Source organism: Lithobates pipiens, unplaced genomic scaffold (assembly GCF_037356315.1).
Source record: "Lithobates pipiens isolate NorthernLeopardFrog02 unplaced genomic scaffold, aLitPip1_a1.2 Scaffold_16, whole genome shotgun sequence".
Lineage (NCBI taxonomy): Eukaryota > Metazoa > Chordata > Amphibia > Anura > Ranidae > Lithobates > Lithobates pipiens.
Genome location: NW_027507748.1, coordinates 106,372,887 through 106,393,281, shown reverse-complemented (window position 1 = coordinate 106,393,281; position 20,395 = coordinate 106,372,887). Strand labels below are relative to the sequence as shown.

At 38.3% G+C, this 20,395-nt stretch overlaps 1 protein-coding gene across 8 annotated transcripts in view; it reads right to left on the bottom strand.

Moving 5' to 3' along the window:
- The window catches only part of GLRA2 (glycine receptor alpha 2), a 262,265-nt gene that overhangs the window by 223,625 nt on the left and 18,245 nt on the right, over positions 1 to 20,395 (bottom strand). For 3 of the 8 annotated variants that reach the window (XM_077480216.1, XM_077480213.1, XM_077480217.1), the window contains exon 3: positions 4,202 to 4,269. The exons of 2 other annotated variants lie outside the window; for them this stretch is intronic. In XM_077480216.1, the coding sequence (XP_077336342.1) occupies positions 4,202 to 4,269 (68 nt within the window). Of the gene's footprint in view, positions 1 to 4,201; positions 4,270 to 4,366; positions 4,435 to 20,395 lie in introns of all 8 variants that reach the window. 3 more of the 8 variants (XM_077480214.1, XM_077480218.1, XM_077480221.1) reach the window with 2 other exon arrangements.

The window sequence follows — 20,395 nt, the reverse complement described above, 5'->3', positions numbered from 1 at the left end:
GGGCCACCTGGCTACAACCCCCCTTTGTCAACTCCCCTTCTGAGGTCACAGGCCCAGCATGCACAAGTCTGTGATGTCAGAAAGGGGCAGTGCCACCATCTTTCCTGACCTGCCAGGCTGCATGCCCGGATTAGGCTCTGTTAGGAATTTTTTGAAGGGGAACCCCACGCTGTTTTTTAAAAAAAAAATGGCGTGGGGTTCCCCTCCAAATCCATACCAGTCCCGAAGGTTTTTTTAATAACCGGGTGCTGGCAATTGTAACCGTGAATCATTCTAAATGGGATTTTACTCTTTTTTTCTCTTTAAAAAGTTATTTTTGCTGCAGCATGTTTTGTTCATGCTACAGATGTGCCACTTTACAGGCACATTAAGGGGACCAATCAGGTATTATATTTAAAGAAATGGTTTTATTTTTATTGTTGCACCAATTAAAATCACTGCTCCAGAAAAAACAATTGTTTTTAAAAAACATTTTTTGCATTGATACATGTTCCTCAGAGCAGTACCCAGACCCCCATACCCCTTTTATGGCAAATTATTTGCATATAAGCCTTCAAAATGGGCACTTTTGATTTTTCCTGTTCCGCTTCAATAGGGTTCACCGTTCGGGGGGGTGTTCGACCCATGTCTATTGTAATCCTTTAAAAAATAAGCCCTATTAACTGTGTGTGTGTCATCATTTTTTAATCTTGGGCATTGGTTGAGTATTTTTTTTTATCTTTTTACTATACCCCACCATATTATTTGAAATTTACTTTAGACACAGATCTGGAACCTTGGGAGAAGCAAACCAATCCTACAATGGTTACTGCAGATTTTTAATCAATTTATTCAGGCAGTTGTCACTGACTATTTAAAGCTACCGTTTTTTGTCAGTACCACATTGCAAAAAGAAAAACACTGTGCACCTAAAATACCTCACACCCCAGATTTGCCAAACCCCTGCTATATCCCTATATATCACATTTTTCCCCCCAAAAAAATCAGAGCAGCAACAGTTAGGCATGTTATTTTTAAAAACTGGCCTGGCAACAGGACAGTAAATGAACGTGCGCAGACAGAATAGGCTAAAATGTGGATATACAAATAAAGGAGGTGTTTTTCTGTACTCGAAAGAAAATAAAAACAGCAGCAGGCAGGTTTTGTAAGTAAGTTGAAGAAGGAAGAATTTAAGACAAATAAAAGTGCACCTCAAAAATAAGTTGGCTAATAGCAAGGCAGCAATTTCACATATCCAAGTGAAATAGTAGTCCAAACCATGCAGACAAAAACAAGGAAAGTGGGTTTCTACAATAAAATTACAGTGTACTTTATCAAATAAACCTGTGAAAAAAAAACAGGCAGGACAATAAGTAAGTTGCTGAAATAGGCCACAATGTGTTAAAGGGTTACTAAACCCACAACAGTAAAATCAGCCTATATATGCAGCATAGCATGCTTGTTATACTCACTGTGGAACTTAAGGGGCTAATCCTTTGCATTCTGTAAAAAGGCTGTTTTATCCTGTATGCACAGAGCCTCCACCTCCTGCACTATCTGGGGAAGGCCAGCTAACACAGGCAGGGTAGCCAACCTGCACATGCTCAGTTGTGTCTTTTATGCTGGAGTTTATCACTGACCGTGGTATACAGATCAGCCAAAAAGGTATACGGTGGCAGTATTTTAATGTAAAACGAAGATTTGTAAGCCGTGGGCACTGGGCAGGTGAACTATTTTCGTACTGCTGGGTTTCGTAACACTTTAAGTCATGGCAGGTTTCTTTTAATCAAATGCCAAGCAAAGATGCCAACCTGAGTCTACGCAAGGATCACAAACTGGGAGCTTGACATGTTTGGTATCTATTTACTCAACACAATATCTTATTTAATATTTTACCAAAAAATGGGTACTATATTGTGTTTGTGAAACAAAAATGCTTGTTTTAACATGTATGTGAGAAATGTCAGTATTTCTCAGTTAGACAAGTTGTTAAAGGCATTCCCCAAACATTAATTTAAAGCAGTGGTCATCAACCCACTAACAGGCTAGGTTTGCAAGATAACTGAAATACATCACAGGTGATATCATTTGCTGCTCAGTGATTGCAGTATTCTAGTCTGCATCTCCCCAAGATAATACATAAAACCTGGCCTTTTAGTGGGCCCCGAGGACAGGGTTGATGACCACTAATTTAAAGGATTGCTTTTTTTCCCATGTTTTCCTCTGAAGACACGTTAAAAAGACCCTTTCCCTGCTGTATGGTGTTCACATTTATTTATTTATTTTTTTTGCTTTGTTAAATGTTCCCAGTGGTGGTGCCCAGCTCCCGATCCCATTTTTTGACAATATATTGCTCATTAGCCTTAACATGGCTAGAATTTAAAAGCAGGACTCTCCCCTTTAGTAAGATTCACTGCTAAGTTCAGGTTTTATGAATTTCAGACAGGTTTCAATGAATATTTCATGAATTGAAACCAGGCAGATTAAGTGATGTACAACACCAATATCAGAATGCACAATGCATACCCTCTTAGCTGTACTAGGTATAACTGCAGACATACACAGAGCACGTCTCCTAACCATGATGATTCACAGTGAGCTAAGAAGTATCACAAAATCCAGCCATTTGCATGTCTATGGCCACTCTTTGATCCCTGCAGATAGGTTGTGGTTTCTGGTGTCACTGACATGACAAGTGCTTGTGTGTGTAAATATGTTAAGTTAATATCTTTCTTTTAAGTAAGCCTTATTTTTTTGTTTTATTGGTCCTTTAAGTAATACAATTATTTATTATATTAACACAATTGATATAATGCAGAGCTCCAATGATTTACAGACATTTTGAAAATGTTTTATGATTCATTTTATGTAAACTTATACGTATATAAGATGTATATATATATATATATATATATATATATATATATATATATTATTTATTTATTTAATTGTTTTCATTTGACAACTGCATCTAATTGCATTGTAAGGAAACACTGCATGCATCCTGCCATCCAATTAGCTTCACCAAAAAGATTTTTCTTTATTCTGCTTAAAGTGGAAACTCACCTACTCAGTCAATATTGGCTATTTTTTAGCCTTATGCTGCTAGCATTAGTAAATAGATAGGAAATTAAGTCTTTTTTTTGTTTACACTTCTGCAGTTATTTACTGGTTTGCATGCCTAGGCAAATGGTGTCATGCATCCCACAAGTCTTCAGGACAAGAGGGGGGGGGGGATTTCTCAGCTAAGCACTTCCTCCTGCCTGCATGCCTGAGCTAAGGGCAGATGGATTCCAGGAAGTAAATGCTACATGAATCGTCTGCCCTTACTCAAGATCATCACAGCCAGAAATGCTAGAGGGGTGTTTTTCAAAGTGATTTCTCTGAAAAATAAAGCATGGAGAAATGGTTGGATGGGTCAGTTTGCTTTGAATATTAAAAATTAATTAAAGCGTTTTTGGTTTGTGGTGCTCAGATGCAGCGAAGTTCCACTTTAAGCTGATTAAAGCAAACCCAAAATAATTGAACATTGCTTCTTTAGTAAAACATAAGCATTATGAAGGGTGATTTACTAAAGATTTACTGAATTTTCATTCTGCAAAGTGAGTACTATTTTTTTAGCCTAGTAAACAAGAGCAAAGATATGTTCACTTCAGCTGTGCAATAATATGCAAGAAAAAGATTTTTTTTTTATTTCCCATGCACATAATTGAGTATTCAAACTGATGATAGATTTGCCTTATTCCCTGAGGACATATTGATAAAGCAATAAATGTGACACTTACCAAAGATTCACTGCAGGTAATTTTTCCTAATGCATGTGCACGGGGAATAAGTAATTTCCTATGGACGTTTGATGAATGTCACATTGACTGCTTTTGAACACATATACCAAAATGCTTCCAATTGTATACTAAAAAGACCAAAAGGAAGCAAAAAAGAAAATCATTGTAAGGGTTTACCTATACTTTAATGCAGCAGGAAATGCATTGAGGGATTGCAGTCTTCCATGTTACAACACGGAGGAGTCAGGTGCTGTGGTCAAATTTTAATTTACTACAAAATATTGTTTTGATTTATTAAATTTCTTTAAGTATCAATTCACAATATTTTAACAGTTATTCATCTTGACATTAACTTTAAGTTAATGCACGTTTAGCCTTATCTACAGTAACATGTCCATCTTCTTGGCAGAGAAGCTTCAATGATCAGCCCCACTCACCATTGTGGTTTCTGCTATTGAACCAAAGCTGTTGATAAATATGTTGCAGGTAACATTTACAGGAGGACCTGTAAGTTAAAATAACAGACAGAAAAAAGAAAATGACAGTTTGTGTACATGACATACATTCATCTCTGGCTTTAGCCAGCACAGAATAGCACTTACCATTGTGGTCTCGGTGACTGATCCAAAACTGTTTATAAAAATATTGCAAGTAACGTTTACTGGAGGACCTGCGAAATGCAATAAGAATGTTTGCAAGAGATGTGAAAACAAAGGAAGGCAATGACTCTCATCTGTACAAACTGGTACAGATTCCGAGGTAACGAAGAGGAAAAAAAAAAAGCATATTTCACCACACAAAAAACAAGCATTATGGATGCGCGTTGGATAAAACATACAAACAACATAAAAATGTCACTTGATGTTTTTGAAACAAGTGGTCATCTGAAAACATAAAATGAGATAATGCTTGATACTGAATTCTGGCAATGTATTATAATGGAAAGAATATGTAAAAGCTTTAACCACGCAAAGCAGACATCTTTTCAACAAGTGTTTAAGCCATTTAAGTCAGTGAGCCTTACATTCTATTTAGGAATTTCATCAGCAACATTTAGAAATCTTTAGACTTTACAAGTCATCAAAAAAGCAAAAGTAAATGTATTTAGGGCAACAAAAAATGAATAATACAATGAGTCAACGACATCATTATGACAAAATCATTGTGAATTTCAGCTTGTAAATTTAAGATTAGTATTCGATTTGATTACATTAGTATGGTCTGCATCATGTTATGTAAAATGACCTAGAATATAAATGTGTTTTAACCCTATGAATTCAGACAGTGAACTGGTGATACATATAATACGTTTTGAAAATAACATTGATCATTCTATTGGTTGAATCTGAGATATTGTAGCCTGTATAACAAGGTTGACTAACAGGCATGGATGTGTATATAAGGTCCAGTTAAGCCTAGGCTTAGGTAGGAAAACCCAAAGTTACCATTCTTTCATTGTATGACCCAATCTCTTCTTTCAACTTTAATAGCTGACATGGAGCATAGAACTGGTGGCCTGTAATAGGGGCTCATGAGATCATACCATTGGAATCCAGGTCTGTCTAATAGTATGCTGACACAAGCCATCAAAAATGACTGTAGGACCTACAACCCCTTCAATCCTTTCTATTCATAAGTAAAACACTGAAAATCAATAAATAGGAATTCAGGCATATAAGTAACATAACAGATTTAATACGTTTTTACATTTTCATACACTGTATGTATTTTCAAATGCATCATTGTTAACAAATTTAGGAGCAACTGTGTTGTGCTCCTACATATTAGGGATGGAGGTTTTTACCTCCCTGAAACTTCACTGAAAATTAAGAGATATGGGTGAAAATGCTAGTTTGGGAAAATACTGTACATCATATGCAATGGGAAGGCAAAATTAGGGTGGCTTAGGTGCATAATCCGCTTTAAATGGCTCTTGGGTGTTAAGAAACCCCTTTCAACTATCATAGACCTATTCTTTTGCCAGACAACAGTTCTCCATTACCCTCATTAGTTTATTATTTCACAGAAAGAAAAAAAATGCTAAAAAATGTGAAAGTTACAATACAAATAAAAGGAAAAACCAAAAATTAAATGCACACAAGAAAAAGAAAACCCAAATAAAAAGAACACTTAGTGTTGGTTCACACTGGTACGATGCAGGAACCCTGCGAATCCACTGTGGGTTCGCACATCGCACCCGACTCACACAGCAGTTCACACTGCCATATGCAAAATGCTGGGAGTGTCAATACATTATTAATGACACCCCAATTTCAGCTCGCATATCGCACTGTGAACTGACAGTTCACCCATGTGATCCGATTCTGGTGCGGACCAGAATAAGGGTCCTGTGCGAGTTTAGTCCAAATGCGATGCAAAATTAGCCATACGATCTGTATGACTGAAATCGCATCTCACGGACACTGCATGTGATTTGCACTGTAATGTGATCTCGCAGAGCATGCTGGTGTGAACCGACACTAAAATGAACCTTCCCTAAATACAGTACATTATCAGGCTTATTTAACAGGAGCAAGCCAAGAAAAAATATGTTAGGTAACCCCCCTGTATGTAATTACATTTCACATTCCATTAGTTTTGAATGATCAGAACTTTTAATTAAAAATTTTACTGAAATGTTAATCCAGAGAATAAAGTTCCTAATATAATTAAAAGATTTAAGACAAAATTTCCTTTGAACTCTCTCATATCTTTGAAAGGGCCATCATCACCAACATAAATAAAATAAAAATCCTTAAAACTTTAGTCTTCAGTTACATTAAAAAGAGATTTGAGTATTTGCCACTGCATTTTATTCCTATAGGTATGCTTCTCTTATAATGGGGTCAACGCTATTATAATTGTGAGAAGAGCATTGCAGCATGAGCAGTCAGGAAACTGTGTTTTTCCCATTCACATTTTAAAGTTGACCCAGCAGTGCTAATTCTGCTCTTGGGTGGACTCTCGCTAGTTTGTTTTATTTATGCCTGATCCTACCTCATCATGATACACAATTTTCCTAAAAAAGTGTACGCACACAATAAGAGAGGGAATACTTTTCTTTCCCACTATCCACACCACCAGAAAGCCCCTCTAATCAGTAGAAATCTTACTACTCCTAAGTCTGCAAGAAAACAGACGCTTATGGGAGTGTCAACCTCATGGTTCTCCTGCAGCTTTCTCTGGTTCCTCCCTCCAACCTTCTTTTTTTCCCAGATTATCAGATATATTAATGATGTGGAGGTCATCAAGGGCTCTTTTTTAAGCAATTCTTCTTGGAAAAAAAAAACAACCTGCAAGAAAACACCTTGCAAAAGAAGATTCTTAATACTTTCCTCTCTGGCATGAGGTTGAACTACATATTAAACATACCTACAAGAGTGTCAGATGCTAAAGATTCTTCAACTGCCAAAACTCTTAAAAAGTTCAGATTTTAAGACTATTAAGCATGGCCAACGAATACTAAACCTACTCAATCTAGGCCCATCAAGTGCTTTCTAGCACCCAAGAAGAAGAGTCACTAGATGCTGTGGAGGGCTGCTCTGCTGTCTGCAAATAGATCCCCCAGAACTACCAGGCTGACAAGACTTATTACTAACCCTCACTCTACTTCAAGAGAAGCAATAGCAAAAGTCTTCAAAGAAATGCAGATACGTACAACACCTCAAGATCCACATGCAGGAATGGGTGAGATTGTTTAAATACTCCCAGCCACTTTAACCATTTTATTAAGATTGTTCTCTGTTTTCAGCCCAACCAGAATTTTCTTCTTCTATAGTGCTGAAAATGCAGGTTGTTGCTCTTTCCCTGCTCTAATTCACTCTATTTGAGACTCACTCCTTATAAACTATTGTAATTGAATCTTTACCATCTCCATAATGGAGAAATTTGCGGTTTATTTATTTTTTGTTCTCTGTTACTGTTATTTTTTCTGATTGTTAGGTGGGAGCATCTACCGTTCAGGAGACTACCCATTGTGGGCCTGCTGTGCACTATTTTGTGCTTTGGGTTTGCCTGTCATGGGACTTAGCCCCCTGATGTCTCATCACATAAATGTGCATAATAAAACTTTTTCTGTTCTGTGTTCTCTCTGCTCTCTTTTCTTCAGTCTATTTTCTCCTTTCTAATAACTCACATACCCTATCCCCCCACCCCACATCTTTAAGGTCTTTCCCTTGTCTCAGCTAATGTTTGGTATTGTGTACAGTATTTTTGAGGTACCACAGTGACCTTAAACACAGTCACTTACAATGTTAGGGACATACAGTCTCCCTTGTGGCATTGTCAACCCACACTACTAGCACCAAACCTAACTTTTATTATTATGCTATTTCCTATTACAGCTTATCAGATTTTAATAAAACTAAAGGGATCACTATTAGTTTCCTCAGGAATACATTTTTCAGCTTTCTGATATGCTTGCTGACCCTCACGCTAGATTTTTGTTTATAAAGGGAACAATTGGGAATACATTCTACACCCTAGCTACAATTTTCTCCCCCGATCATGACCAAATTTATTTCCTTTCTCCAATTCTCACTACACTGACTGATAATGCCCAGGGCATAACCATTTTTGCAGGTGACCTAAATATAACCTTACAACTGGAGATTAATACCTATCAAGGTTCTTCATCCATATTCTCCATAAGCTTAGCCTTTGTGCGTAAATGTCTCCATGATAGCCAATTTATTGACAATTGGCGACTCTCCTATCCCTGGAATAGGGATTACTCCTGGTATTTACCAATACATGATTTTTACTCTAGAATTGTTTATATGTTTGTAAATCATCACCTCCTGGAACTACTGTGTAAAGCCACTATTGAAGTCGCTACTATATCTGACCATGCCCCTGTTATGACTTGATCACATATTCCTACCCACACTACTAAGGAAAATAACTGGAAATTGAATGACTCCTCTCCAATCCAGTAGAGGTAGCTCAACTGACTACTCACCTTCAACAGTACTTATCGGACAATACTGCCTCAGAAGTTTTCTCTGATGTGTTATGGGAGGCTCACAACACATTTGTGAGAGGTAAACTTATGGAATTGAGATCCCGCAAAAAGAAGGAACATCATTTTTGTCTATTTGAGCTGCTTTGACGGGTTTGGAGAGTTAGAGCGCATTCATAAATGTTCTCAGCAACCAATTCTTCTTATCTTGGTTATATATATAAAATGTACTGCTGGCCTGACTATTTGGACTTAACTATCATACAGATCTTGCTTTATTTTTTAATGATTTCTCTCTGATTTATAGATAGCATGTGCCATTGCCATACATCATTCACATTCACATATCCTATTATATTAAGGCACTGTGAACCTCTAGGTTGGCTTCACTTTATTGGAATCTCACAGGCCTCAACCCTTTTTGAAGTGTTACAATGTACAGCTTTTCATCGCCATGTGTTTTTGTAGCTCTTGGTGTTTAGATGATATTGTTTGACTACCCTGTCTTTTGTATACAGTTGACTTGTTTTGTATGCTTTTGTACTGCTGACATTGCTGTTTCCAAAATTCTTTATTGTAAATAATTTGAAAAACCCAATAAACAAAGTGAATACATAAACACTATGCCACAATTGGATTTCCATTTGGTTTCCCATAATATTTATGAATGGGGCAACAAATTTTGGAAACTTTGGCTCATGCTCTTCAAGCTAAAATATTGTTGTTAATAATAACAACATAGCACATAACTTGAAAGATATACAGTAGTAGCTCATACTTTCTGGGATTTCTATTACCGCCTGCCTAATTCACAGAATCTCACTACTCTATGATACAAGATTATCTTCCTCGGGTGGGGTCCCCTTCACTACCACCTGAGACTCTGTAAGTATTAGAGGCACATATCTCAGAAGCTGAAAAAACAGTTATACTACAACACTATAGAACCTTTCAAACTACTTTGATTCCCCATTTGACCTCTTATGCAATCTTTGTTTACAGTTGTAGGGAACTTTGGCTCAAGGTGCGTCATGCCCATAATACCATACTCCCCAAGCAGGGTAAGGATCCCAGCTGTTGTAGCAACCACAGGCCTATTTTTTTGTTGAATATCAATGCAAAACTCTATACAAAGGTTATAGCAAATAGATTACTACCTCTTATGTGGAAATGGTTTCCCCTAAACAGACAGGATTTGTACATGATAGGGAAGCCAGAGATAATTGCTTACCTACACTCTCCCTCATAGCCTATGCTCATTACAACTCCCAGTCCACCCTGTTCCTATCTACAGAAGATGAAAAAGTGTTCAGCAGGGTGGACTGGGACTATCTACTGATGGTCCTATCTTTCCTGGGTTTGGGTACTTTAATGATATGTATATTTTCTGCTTTGTATCATAACTGCCCAACTGCCCAAATAAGAGTTAATGGAAATTTAAGTGGCCCCTTTTCTTTACACAACAGTTCCCAAGAGGGTTACCTGCTCTCCCCACTTCTCTTCTTCTTATCCCTGGAGCCATTCTTATCCACTATTAAAAAAAAACTAAATATCCCCACCCTTCAAAGACCAGGTGTATATTGCCAACATCCCAGGTAAGTATCAAGAAAAAAATCACCCCCATTGGTAGGCAGGACTTTAGGAGAAACACGTAAACCAACTTATTTGTGTTAATAGCATATATGTATTGTTTCACATTAAAAGGATTTCAATATTTAGACAAATATTTTTAAATATTGGAATCTTTTTAATGTGAACCAATAAATATCTGCTTTTAATGCAAATATGTTGGTATACTTGCTACCCCATAAAGTCCTACCTGCCAGTAGGGGTTGTTTTTCTTGATATTTATTATTAAAAGTAATCCCATTATCCACCTTTTATGTGTAGGAGATTATAAATTAACTGTAAATATGCTGCTAACGTAAGCTAACGATTTTTTTTCATATTCAACAACCCCTGATCACTCTACTGAGTCTAATGTCTGCTTTCTCCAGATTTGGAATTGTATCAAACTTCTAAATTAATCTAACCAAACCGGTATCTTTTTTAGAACCAAAGGCCATGTAGGTCTAATAATGACAGATTAAAACAAAATATTACCATGCTGTCATTTTTACTAGAATTGCTTATTGGAAATATTTCTACTACAACTATTGGTGAAGCTGGAAAATGATTTAAATAAAGTGGCACTTCACACTTCCCCATGGATACCTACACATTTTTGAAATCTTTCACCTTAACAATATTTTCCATAGCTGTTTGGGACTCCGTGCATACTAAATATGACTGGGACTACAAATCTCCTTTTATACCACTGCTCGGTCATTCATATTTGCTATCAGGCTTTATGGACACTCTCTTTCAAACATGGGCAGCAGCCCCTCCATTACTCTTACACCATGTTTTGAAGAACAATACCATTTTGCCTCTGCATAAACAATTTAAACAATTTTCATTTTGTTTCAATTTTCATTTAAACCCAAATGAACATATATTATCAATAAACTTCTCTTCACATAGGGGAATTTCTCATTTTTATCATGCCTTTTTGGACATCAAAACCAAATCCTATCCACCGTTTTTATAATTCTGGGAATCTGGGCTACAGACAAGTTTTACGGATGCAAAATTCTTCAACTGACACATGTATCTTCATCTTTCTTCAAAAAGTAAATTATAAATGACTATCCAGGTGGCACCATACATAAGCCAAGCTTCACTTGATATTCTCAGAGATACCACCCACATTCTGGAGAGAGTAAGTTATGGTGGTCATGCATGTCCATATCTAGTGGGAATGCCCACTCATACAACCCTATAAGTCCTCTGTCTTGCAGCTGATTCATGCTATTCAAAGCTCTGTGGTCCCCAACGACTGTTGGGCTGTCCTCTTTTATTGTTCAAATGAACCAACAGGCTGATATAAAAGATCCATTATACCACATTTATTAAACGCAGACAAATTTCTAATCCCTGCCTATTGGAAATAAAAGACAACTCCTTTATTGAAGCAGTGGTTTAAAAAAATAAATCAAATATTTCTAATGGAAGAACATACATATGACCAACACCAATCTCCTTCCACTTTAAGGGTCCTTTCACACGGGGCGGATCAGTTCTGATCCGCCCCGTGGATGTCCGTTTGCTCAGCGGGGATCACTCCGCCGATCCCCGCTGAGCAGGGAGATGACAGCTCCGTCTCTGCACACTGCGCAGGGACGGACCTGTCACAGCGCCGCTCTCCCCTATGGGAGATCGGATGACGACGGACCGCAGTGCCCGTCGTCACCCGATCCGATCCGCAGACGGATGGAAAAATAGCTTTTTCCTCCGTTACACTTTTTCGGATCGGAGCGGGTCGGATGTCAGCGGACATGTCACCGCTGACATCCGACGCTCCATAGAGCTCTATGGAGCACCCGTTCAGGTCCGCCTGAAAAACTGACAGGCGGGCCTGAACGGGACGTTAGTGTGAAAGAGGCCTTACTAAGATATGGGCCTGTTGGTTAGTTTTCCAATCTATACTTCCTTACCTCGAAATTAAGTCCTCTGATACCTCTTGACCCAGATGAGGCAGTCTACACAGAAGTTATTACTATATAAACTAAGGCTCTCTTACTAGTTTGAGACTAGGTTCTCCTCCTGCCACATATTTGTCAATTGTTTGTTATATTTACCAGCACTTTACACACAATATTCTATCCAATTCTCACAGACTATAGTTTTTTATCTGTACTTTTTGTACTGGAAAGCCTTTCTTCCAATAAAAATGTATTAAACCCAAAAAATAAAAATAAAAAAACAATAAGGATCTTCTATTGCTAATAGGTTTTTTGAGAACTATTTTTCAAGCAATTGACTTATAAATTTTTATGGAAATTTTACTAATACATTTCTATGGAAAATTGTTCTGTTCCTGTGTATTGTAAAATGTCAGGAGGTATTTCATGCAGACTTGAAAAATGACACTTTAAATATTATTGTAGAAAGGTTTTAGTTTGACTGAGGATATACTTGATCACATTGATCGCATAACTTTGATTAGTCTCCTATCTTTAAGGCATATGCATAGCCATAACTTAGTGTCCCTGCTGAATAAATTTACTCTTTCTATTTGTCCTTGGTACCTGTTTTGGTGACAACTGTTTAGGAGGGAATAATTCCTACATTGTAGAGATTTTATGTAATTTGGCCTTGTAGCTCCAAGGACAGGAAATTAAAGGTACAAAAGTCTAAAACTAAAACATGCATTTACATACAGATTAAATATTGTTTTTCCACCTAGAGTACTGGAGTACTGAAATATAATCTGTTTGCAGCATTGCCATGTAAGATGTATCGCTTCATATTCTAGTTGTGGCAAGCTACAATTAGGTAAGGTAAATGCAATTCTTACTCCTTCAATAAAGCAAAGTATTAAGGTCCAAAACATCTGTCACTTTGATCATTAAGACCTTCAAATACTATACAATAATCAGTTTTGGGTGAATTTAAAGTTGAAGATAGACAAGTATGTTTTTAGCTTTATTGTGCTATGAAGCTGAATCCCAGGAACAAAAGCTTTACATTTATATATTCTGCTCAATAGCACACAACGGATATAAACCTTATTTTGTATGCATCAAATATTACTTTAGTAAAGGAGAGATGGCCTCATCACTGTGTTGTGTAAAGCCTTTGCAGAGACTGGTCTTTATTACAGGATCTTGTATAGAGGCAAAGTTTCATACCAGATTACTTCACAGATCTGGAAGAAATGCACAAAACACACCATTCAAGTAAATCTGGCCATAGATGATTTGAATCTCGGCCAGTTCAGCAGGGATTGACAGAGATTCAAACCATGTATGCACATAATTTTTCCCAAGTTGATTGGTTGATCAACTTGGGTAGAACCAGCCTGTTAGATATTCCATGCAATTATTGCCAGTAGCTATAGCGGCTAACAATAACCACTGCATGTTTTCCTGCAGGAGGGGTTAACAGTTAGTGTTGATGGGGGAATCTAGTGAAATTGCTCCATCTATGATTGGCTTAACCACTTCCGGATCGCCGCACACGATATATACGTCCTTACTTTGAGGAGGAATATCGTTGTTATGGCAGCAACTAGCTAGTGTTCAGCCAGTGGTATGCTACAAGATAAAAGTGGTCCTTGTGGTGGATTCGCCACAAGATCACTTTTATTGGTGGCAGGATGGGGCCCCTCTCCCACTTACTGGAGCCGTCGGCTGCGGCGGAGGCGATCGGGTCCTCTTTGTGGCTGAGCATGGAGACGAGTGAGAGGAAGATGGCCATCTCCATGACATTTCTGGTGCGGAAGCGACATCAAAATGTCACTTCCACTCATAGCTCTTAAAGGGACATTTTTTTTAAATAATTTTTTTTAATGAAATTTTTTTTTTCATTATTGCATTTTAGTGTAAATATGAGATCTGAGGTCTTTTTGACCCCAGATCTCATATTTAAGAGGTTCTATCATGCTTTTTTTCTATTACAATGGATGTTTACATTCCTTGTAATAGGAATAAAAGTGACACCATTTTTTTTTAAACTGTGTAATAATAAAAAATTTAAGGTAAAATAAATAAGAAAAAAAATGTTTTAAATGTGCCCCATCCCGCCGAGCTCACGTGCAGAAGCGAACGCATACTTGAAAAGCACTGCATATGAAAATGGTGTTCAAACCACACATGTGAGCTATAACCATGACCGGTAGAGCGAGATCAACAATTCTAGCCCTAGACGTCCTCTGTAACTCAAAACATGCAACCTATAGAATTTTTTAAATATTGCCTATGGAGATTTTTAAGGGTAAAAGTTTGTCCCCATTCTATGAGCGGGTGCAATTTTGAAGCGTGACATGTTGGGTATCAATTTACTCAGTGTATCATTATCTTTTGCAATATAAAAATAAATTGGATTAACTGTACTGTTGTAATATTTTTTAATTTATAAAGTGTATTTTTTCCCAAAAAGTATGCTTGTAAGGCTGCTGCGCACATACGGAGTGACAGAAAGTATTGCAATGACCGCCATTTTATTTTCTATGGTGTTAGGAAAAAAATGTAGAATGTTTGGGGTTCTAAGCAATTTGCTTAGCAAAAAAAACAGTTTTAACTTGTAAACAACACATCTAAAAAAGAGGCTCGGTCCTTAAGTGGTTAAGGTAAAACATGACGCCTTTATTTAAACAATTTCTGCTTATCTCTGTGTTCAGGTTCCATTCATCACTGTTACACATTTGCACTGGCTTTGTATGTACTATCTGTATAATCTTTATAATATTAATTGTTTTCTAACAGTCTAAGCATAGTGCATCAAGATGGTAATCACAGCTGAACATCACTTAGACTGCTTATAAATAAACAAAGATGGCTTCCGCCAACTAGTTAATATTCCAGCCAAAAACAAATCTCCTGAATGCTATGACAACCATTGGCTTCCTGCTCCCAGCTAGACATTTCTCCTCTATATCTAGACTGAACGTTTGTTTTCTGCCATTGTTTTCACTGTAACACAGTAGAAACCAATCATTTCTTTCATATTTTGGTAAATGCTTTGCTTCTGGCAACTATATCACCTTCTGAAACTATGGGAGAATGAGCAGCAGGAAATAAAATCAATAATTAATGATTCTACGTGTCAGCTAAATGTGGCCAATCAAAAACAACAGTGTTCTTATAGAACAAGCTAAGCAGTTTACATGCCCATGCTCTCAGGAAGCTCCACAAGTTGCTAAAAATGAGGAGAGAACATTTACCTTTGACCATGAGGTTCTCCTGATTTCAAGGGCTAACTGGGGATTAAGTTGATTTCTATTGCAAAAAGTGAAAAGCTAACCCAGGTAGTTCCACCTAGGAAGAAAGGACTATATAGGCAAAAAAAAAAAACACATTGTAACACACAGGGCCATCTTTAAGGCAGGGCAAAAGGGGCAGCTGCCCAGGGCCCTGTCATTGTTGTGGGGCCCAAAACAGCTGCCTCATACTTGCCAATTATCCCAGTTTACATTCCCTTGTCCCTTGAAGTTTTAGTCCTGTGCTGCTACTAATGCTGCCCAGCTCTGCTCTATTCTTGTGTACAGATGACTCACCTGCAAACCCTGTGTTTACATGTAAATACTGGCATTCATATGTAAATAGCAGTCACATGCATATGTAAATAGCTGAGGCCAATGGCATTGATATGTAAATAAAGGCAAATATTAAATTATAGTGTAGCGCTATATAAAAGAAAAAAATATTGATATGTAAATAAAGGCAGCATTCATAGGTATATCATGCCCCCCTGCAGTGAGGAGAAGATGTGCTGTAACCTATCGCAACCAGTGAGCAGTATTACTGTACAGTAATCTCTAGCAGCCAATCAACAAGCAGAAATGTGCTGTAACCTCTAGCAACTAATCAGTGAGCCTTAAGGAGTGCTGTAACCTCTAGCAACCAGTCAGTAAGCAGTAATGATATGCTGCAACCTCTGGCAACCAATCGCAATCGCCTGATCTAATACAGTAAACTGATTTTAAAGCGGGTTCCACCCTAAAGTGCAACTTCCGCTCATCGGAACCCTCCAGTGTCACAATTGCCACCTTTCCGGGGGGAGGGGGGTGCAGATACCTGTCTGGTATTTGCACCCACTTCCGGGCATAGACTCCCACGGGAGTCTATGCCTCTTCCTGTCCCTGCGCGCTGTCTGCTGGGACACTGGGAAGTGAAGCCGCAACGCTTTACTTCCTGATTCCCGCACCCAGAATGGTGGCAACAGCCGACATCGCTGGATCCTGGGACAGGTGAGTGTCCATTTATTAAAAGTCAGCAGCCGCAGTATTTGTAGCTGCTGGCTTTTAATAATTTTTTTCACAGTGAAATCCCTCTTGAAGTCTAGCTGCTATTTATTTTATGTCTCAGAGAAGGTGGAGAGTGAAATTGCATGGGGGGGGGGGCCTAAGAAAATGTTTGCCCAGGGTCCAATCAATATTAAAGACGTCCCTGGTAACACATGAAAGTGGCCTTCAAAGTTCCGTCAGGTCTGTGTGCTACTTGTGACCACTGTGGTTAATATTTATCTTAGGAAATGCTGAGGGTGACTAACCTAGTTTCTGAAGCTAATATTGTATAAATTTGACAGCATTTAGTTTGTATTCCTGATCATAATTCCCATTGCTTAAAGCTGAATTCTGGGTGCAAAAATCTTAATTTAAATATACAGTGGGGACGGAAAGTATTCAGACCCCCTTAAATTTTTCACTCTTTTTTATATTGCAGCCATTTGCTGAAATAATTTAAGTTCATTCTTTTCCTCATTAATGTACACACAGCACCCCATATCGACAGAAAAACAGATAATTGTTGAAATTTTTGCAGATTTATTAGAAAAAAAAAAATGAAATATCACATGGTACTAAGTATTCAGACCCTTTGCTCAGTATTTAGTAGAAGCACCCTTTTGATCTAATACAGCCATGAGTCTTTTTGAGAAAGATGCAACAAGTTTTTCACACCTGGATTTGGGGATCCTCTGCCATTCCTCCTTGCAGAGCCTCTCCAGTTCTGTTAGATTGGATGGTAAACATTGGTGGACAGTCATTTTTAGGTCTCTCCAGAGAGGCTCAATTGGGTTTAAGTCAGGGCTCTGGCTGGGCCATTCAAGAACAGTCACAGAGTTGTTGTGAAGCCACTTCTTCGTTATTTTAGCTGTGTGCTTAGGGTCATTGTCTTGTTGGAAGGTAAACTTTCGGCCTAGTTTGAGGTCCTGAGGGACTGTATTGGACAGGTGATGAGCAGTGCCTGGTTTTCTTCACACATACTGCTTAGAATTAAGGCCAAAAAGTTCTATCTTGGTCTCATCAGACCAAAGAATCTTATTTCTCACCATCTTGGAGTCCTTCAGGTGCTTTTTAGCAAAAACTCCATGCAGGCTTTCATGTGTCTTGCACTGAGAAGAGGCTTCCGTCGGGCCACTCTGCCATAAAGCCCCGACTGGTGGAGGGCTGCAGTGATGGTTGACTTTCTACAACTTTCTCCTATCTGCCGACTGCATCTCTAGAGCTCAGCCACAGTGATCTTTGGTTTTTTTTGGGCTCTTCTCCCCTGATAGCTCAGTTTGGCCGGACGGCCAGCTCTAGGAAGGGTTCTGGTCGTCCCAAACGTCTTCCATTTAAGGATTATGAAGGACACTGTGCTCTTAGGAACCTTAAGTGCAGCAGAATTTTTTTGTAACCTTGGCCAGATCTGTGCCTTGCCACAATTCTGTCTCTGAGCTCTTCAGGCAGTTCATATGACCTCATGATTCTCATTTGCTCTGACATGCACTGTGAGCTGTATGGTCTTATATAGACAGGTGTGTGGCTTTCCTAATCAAGTCCAATCAGTATAATTAAACACAGCCGGACTCAAATGAAGGTATAGAACCATCTCAAGGATGATCAGAAAAATGGACAGCACCTGAGTTAAATATATGAGTGTCACAGCAAAGGGCCTGAATACTTCAGTTTTAATTTTTTAGTAAATCTGCAAAAATTTGAACAATTCTGTGTTTTTCTGTCAATATGGGGTGCTGTGTGTACATTAATGAGGAAAAAAAATGAACTTAAATGATTTTAGCAAATGGCTGCAATATCACAAAGAGTGAAAAATTTCAGGGGGTCTGAATACTTTCCGTCCCCACTGTATTCCTCAATAGCCACAAAGAATATGAATCCACTCATCAAATGCCTTTACAATCAACATAGCCTGTACAGGGAGCAAAGCTGTTGGAGGGGCTGTCCATGGCAATAACTATGGGGAAAAGGGGGGCAGATTCAAAACCGTTCACATGGCACAAGGAGAGAAAGCTGCAACGACTGGTCTATACTACAGAAAGTGCATCAAGATTCAAATAAGAATTCCCATGCTTCTTGTATATAGATGAGATTTATTAATCAGTTCTGCTTTAAAATGTATGTATGTATGTTTCATATTCCTGATTTTTCTTGCATGTCCCCCTCAGATCTACAGCAACTGCACTTCCAAGGGCACTTTCAGTGCAATTTTTAAGTGCACTTTGCACTTGTAGTGCAAAGTGGATTTGCTTTTAGTAAATAACCCCCCAAGTCTTTTAAATCAGATTTGCAAATTCCTACCTGCATCATACAAGTAAATGCAGACAGGGATATGTCTAATTATCATTAAAAAATAAGAAAATAAAATTCTTAAGAAAACTGGTATTACTGGGCATTAACATACATTAATTACTACATTTTTTCAGGTTCTTTGAGATATTTTAACGTAGGGAAGTAAAATTAAAAAAAAACTTTGAAATAACTATACATTATACTGTATATTGGAATTTTCTAACTCATGATTAATATCCCACAAACCCTAATCTTTGCATCTTCTTTTCATGTTCCATTAAATGTATGCGATAAGACTATAGGGCAGCACAGTGGCTAAGCGGTTAGCACTTCCACCTAGCAGCACTAGTGTCGCTGGTTCAAATCCCAACCATGATGCTACATGCCTGGAGTTTGTATACTCTCCCTGTGCCTGTGTGCGTTTCCTCCCACACTCCAAAGACATGCTGGTAGGGTAATTGGATCCTGTCTAAATTGGCCCTAGTATGTGTATGTACGACTGTTATTTAAAGACCTTAGGTTGTAAGCTCATTGAGTGCAGGACTGATGTGAATGTACACTATATTAACAAAAGTATTGGAACACCTACCTTTACACACACATGAACTTTAATGCCATCTCAGTCTTAGTCCATAGGGTTCAATATTAAAAGACATGGATGAGCGAGTTTGGGGAGGAAGAACTTAACTGGCCTGCCCAACCTGACCTCAACACGATAGAACAACTTTAGGATGAATTAGAACGGAGACTGCAAGCCAGGATTTCTTGTCCACATCAGTGCCTGACCTCACAAATGGGCTTCTGGGAGAATGGTCAAACATTCCCATAAACACACTCCTAAACCTTGTGGACAGCCTTCCCAGAAGAGTTGAAGCTGTTATAGCTGCAAAGGGTGGGCCAACTCAATATTGAACCCTACAGACTAAGACTGGGATGTCATTAACCGGTTCTCGACTGGCTCACAACTATATACTGCGACAGAATGGCACTGCTGGGCAAAATCCCGTATGGGTACATCATAGTCTTTAGGAGCTGCTAGGGGCACTGGCTACCCGCGATTGCGTGCACGAGTGCTAGCATGGGTATTTGTGTGTGTAAACAAATCCCTGTTCTATCAGGGGAGAGGAGACATATCATTTGTTCCTACTAAGGATCAACGATATGTCTCCTCCCCCTGTCAGTCCTATCCCCATACAGTTAGAAATAATGACTAGGGAACACATTTAACCGCTTGATCACCCCTAGCATTAACCCCTTCCCTGCCTGTGACATTTACCCAGTAATCAGTGCATTTTTATAGCTCTGATCGCTGTATAAATGTCAATGGTCTGCTACAAAGACTACAATTCAAGCAATATATAAATGCTAGCATTTTTTCACACCCATAACAGTTCCCATAATACTCTTCCGATAAAAGCAGTTATTTGAAAACTGCAAATATTTTCCATCTAATGGAGATCATTACAGGCAGAAAATCATAATATCACAGTGCAAGCATCAGAACTACTTCACTGAAATGCCTTGAGCTCCTCATCTGCTAGAGAGAATGACCTTTTC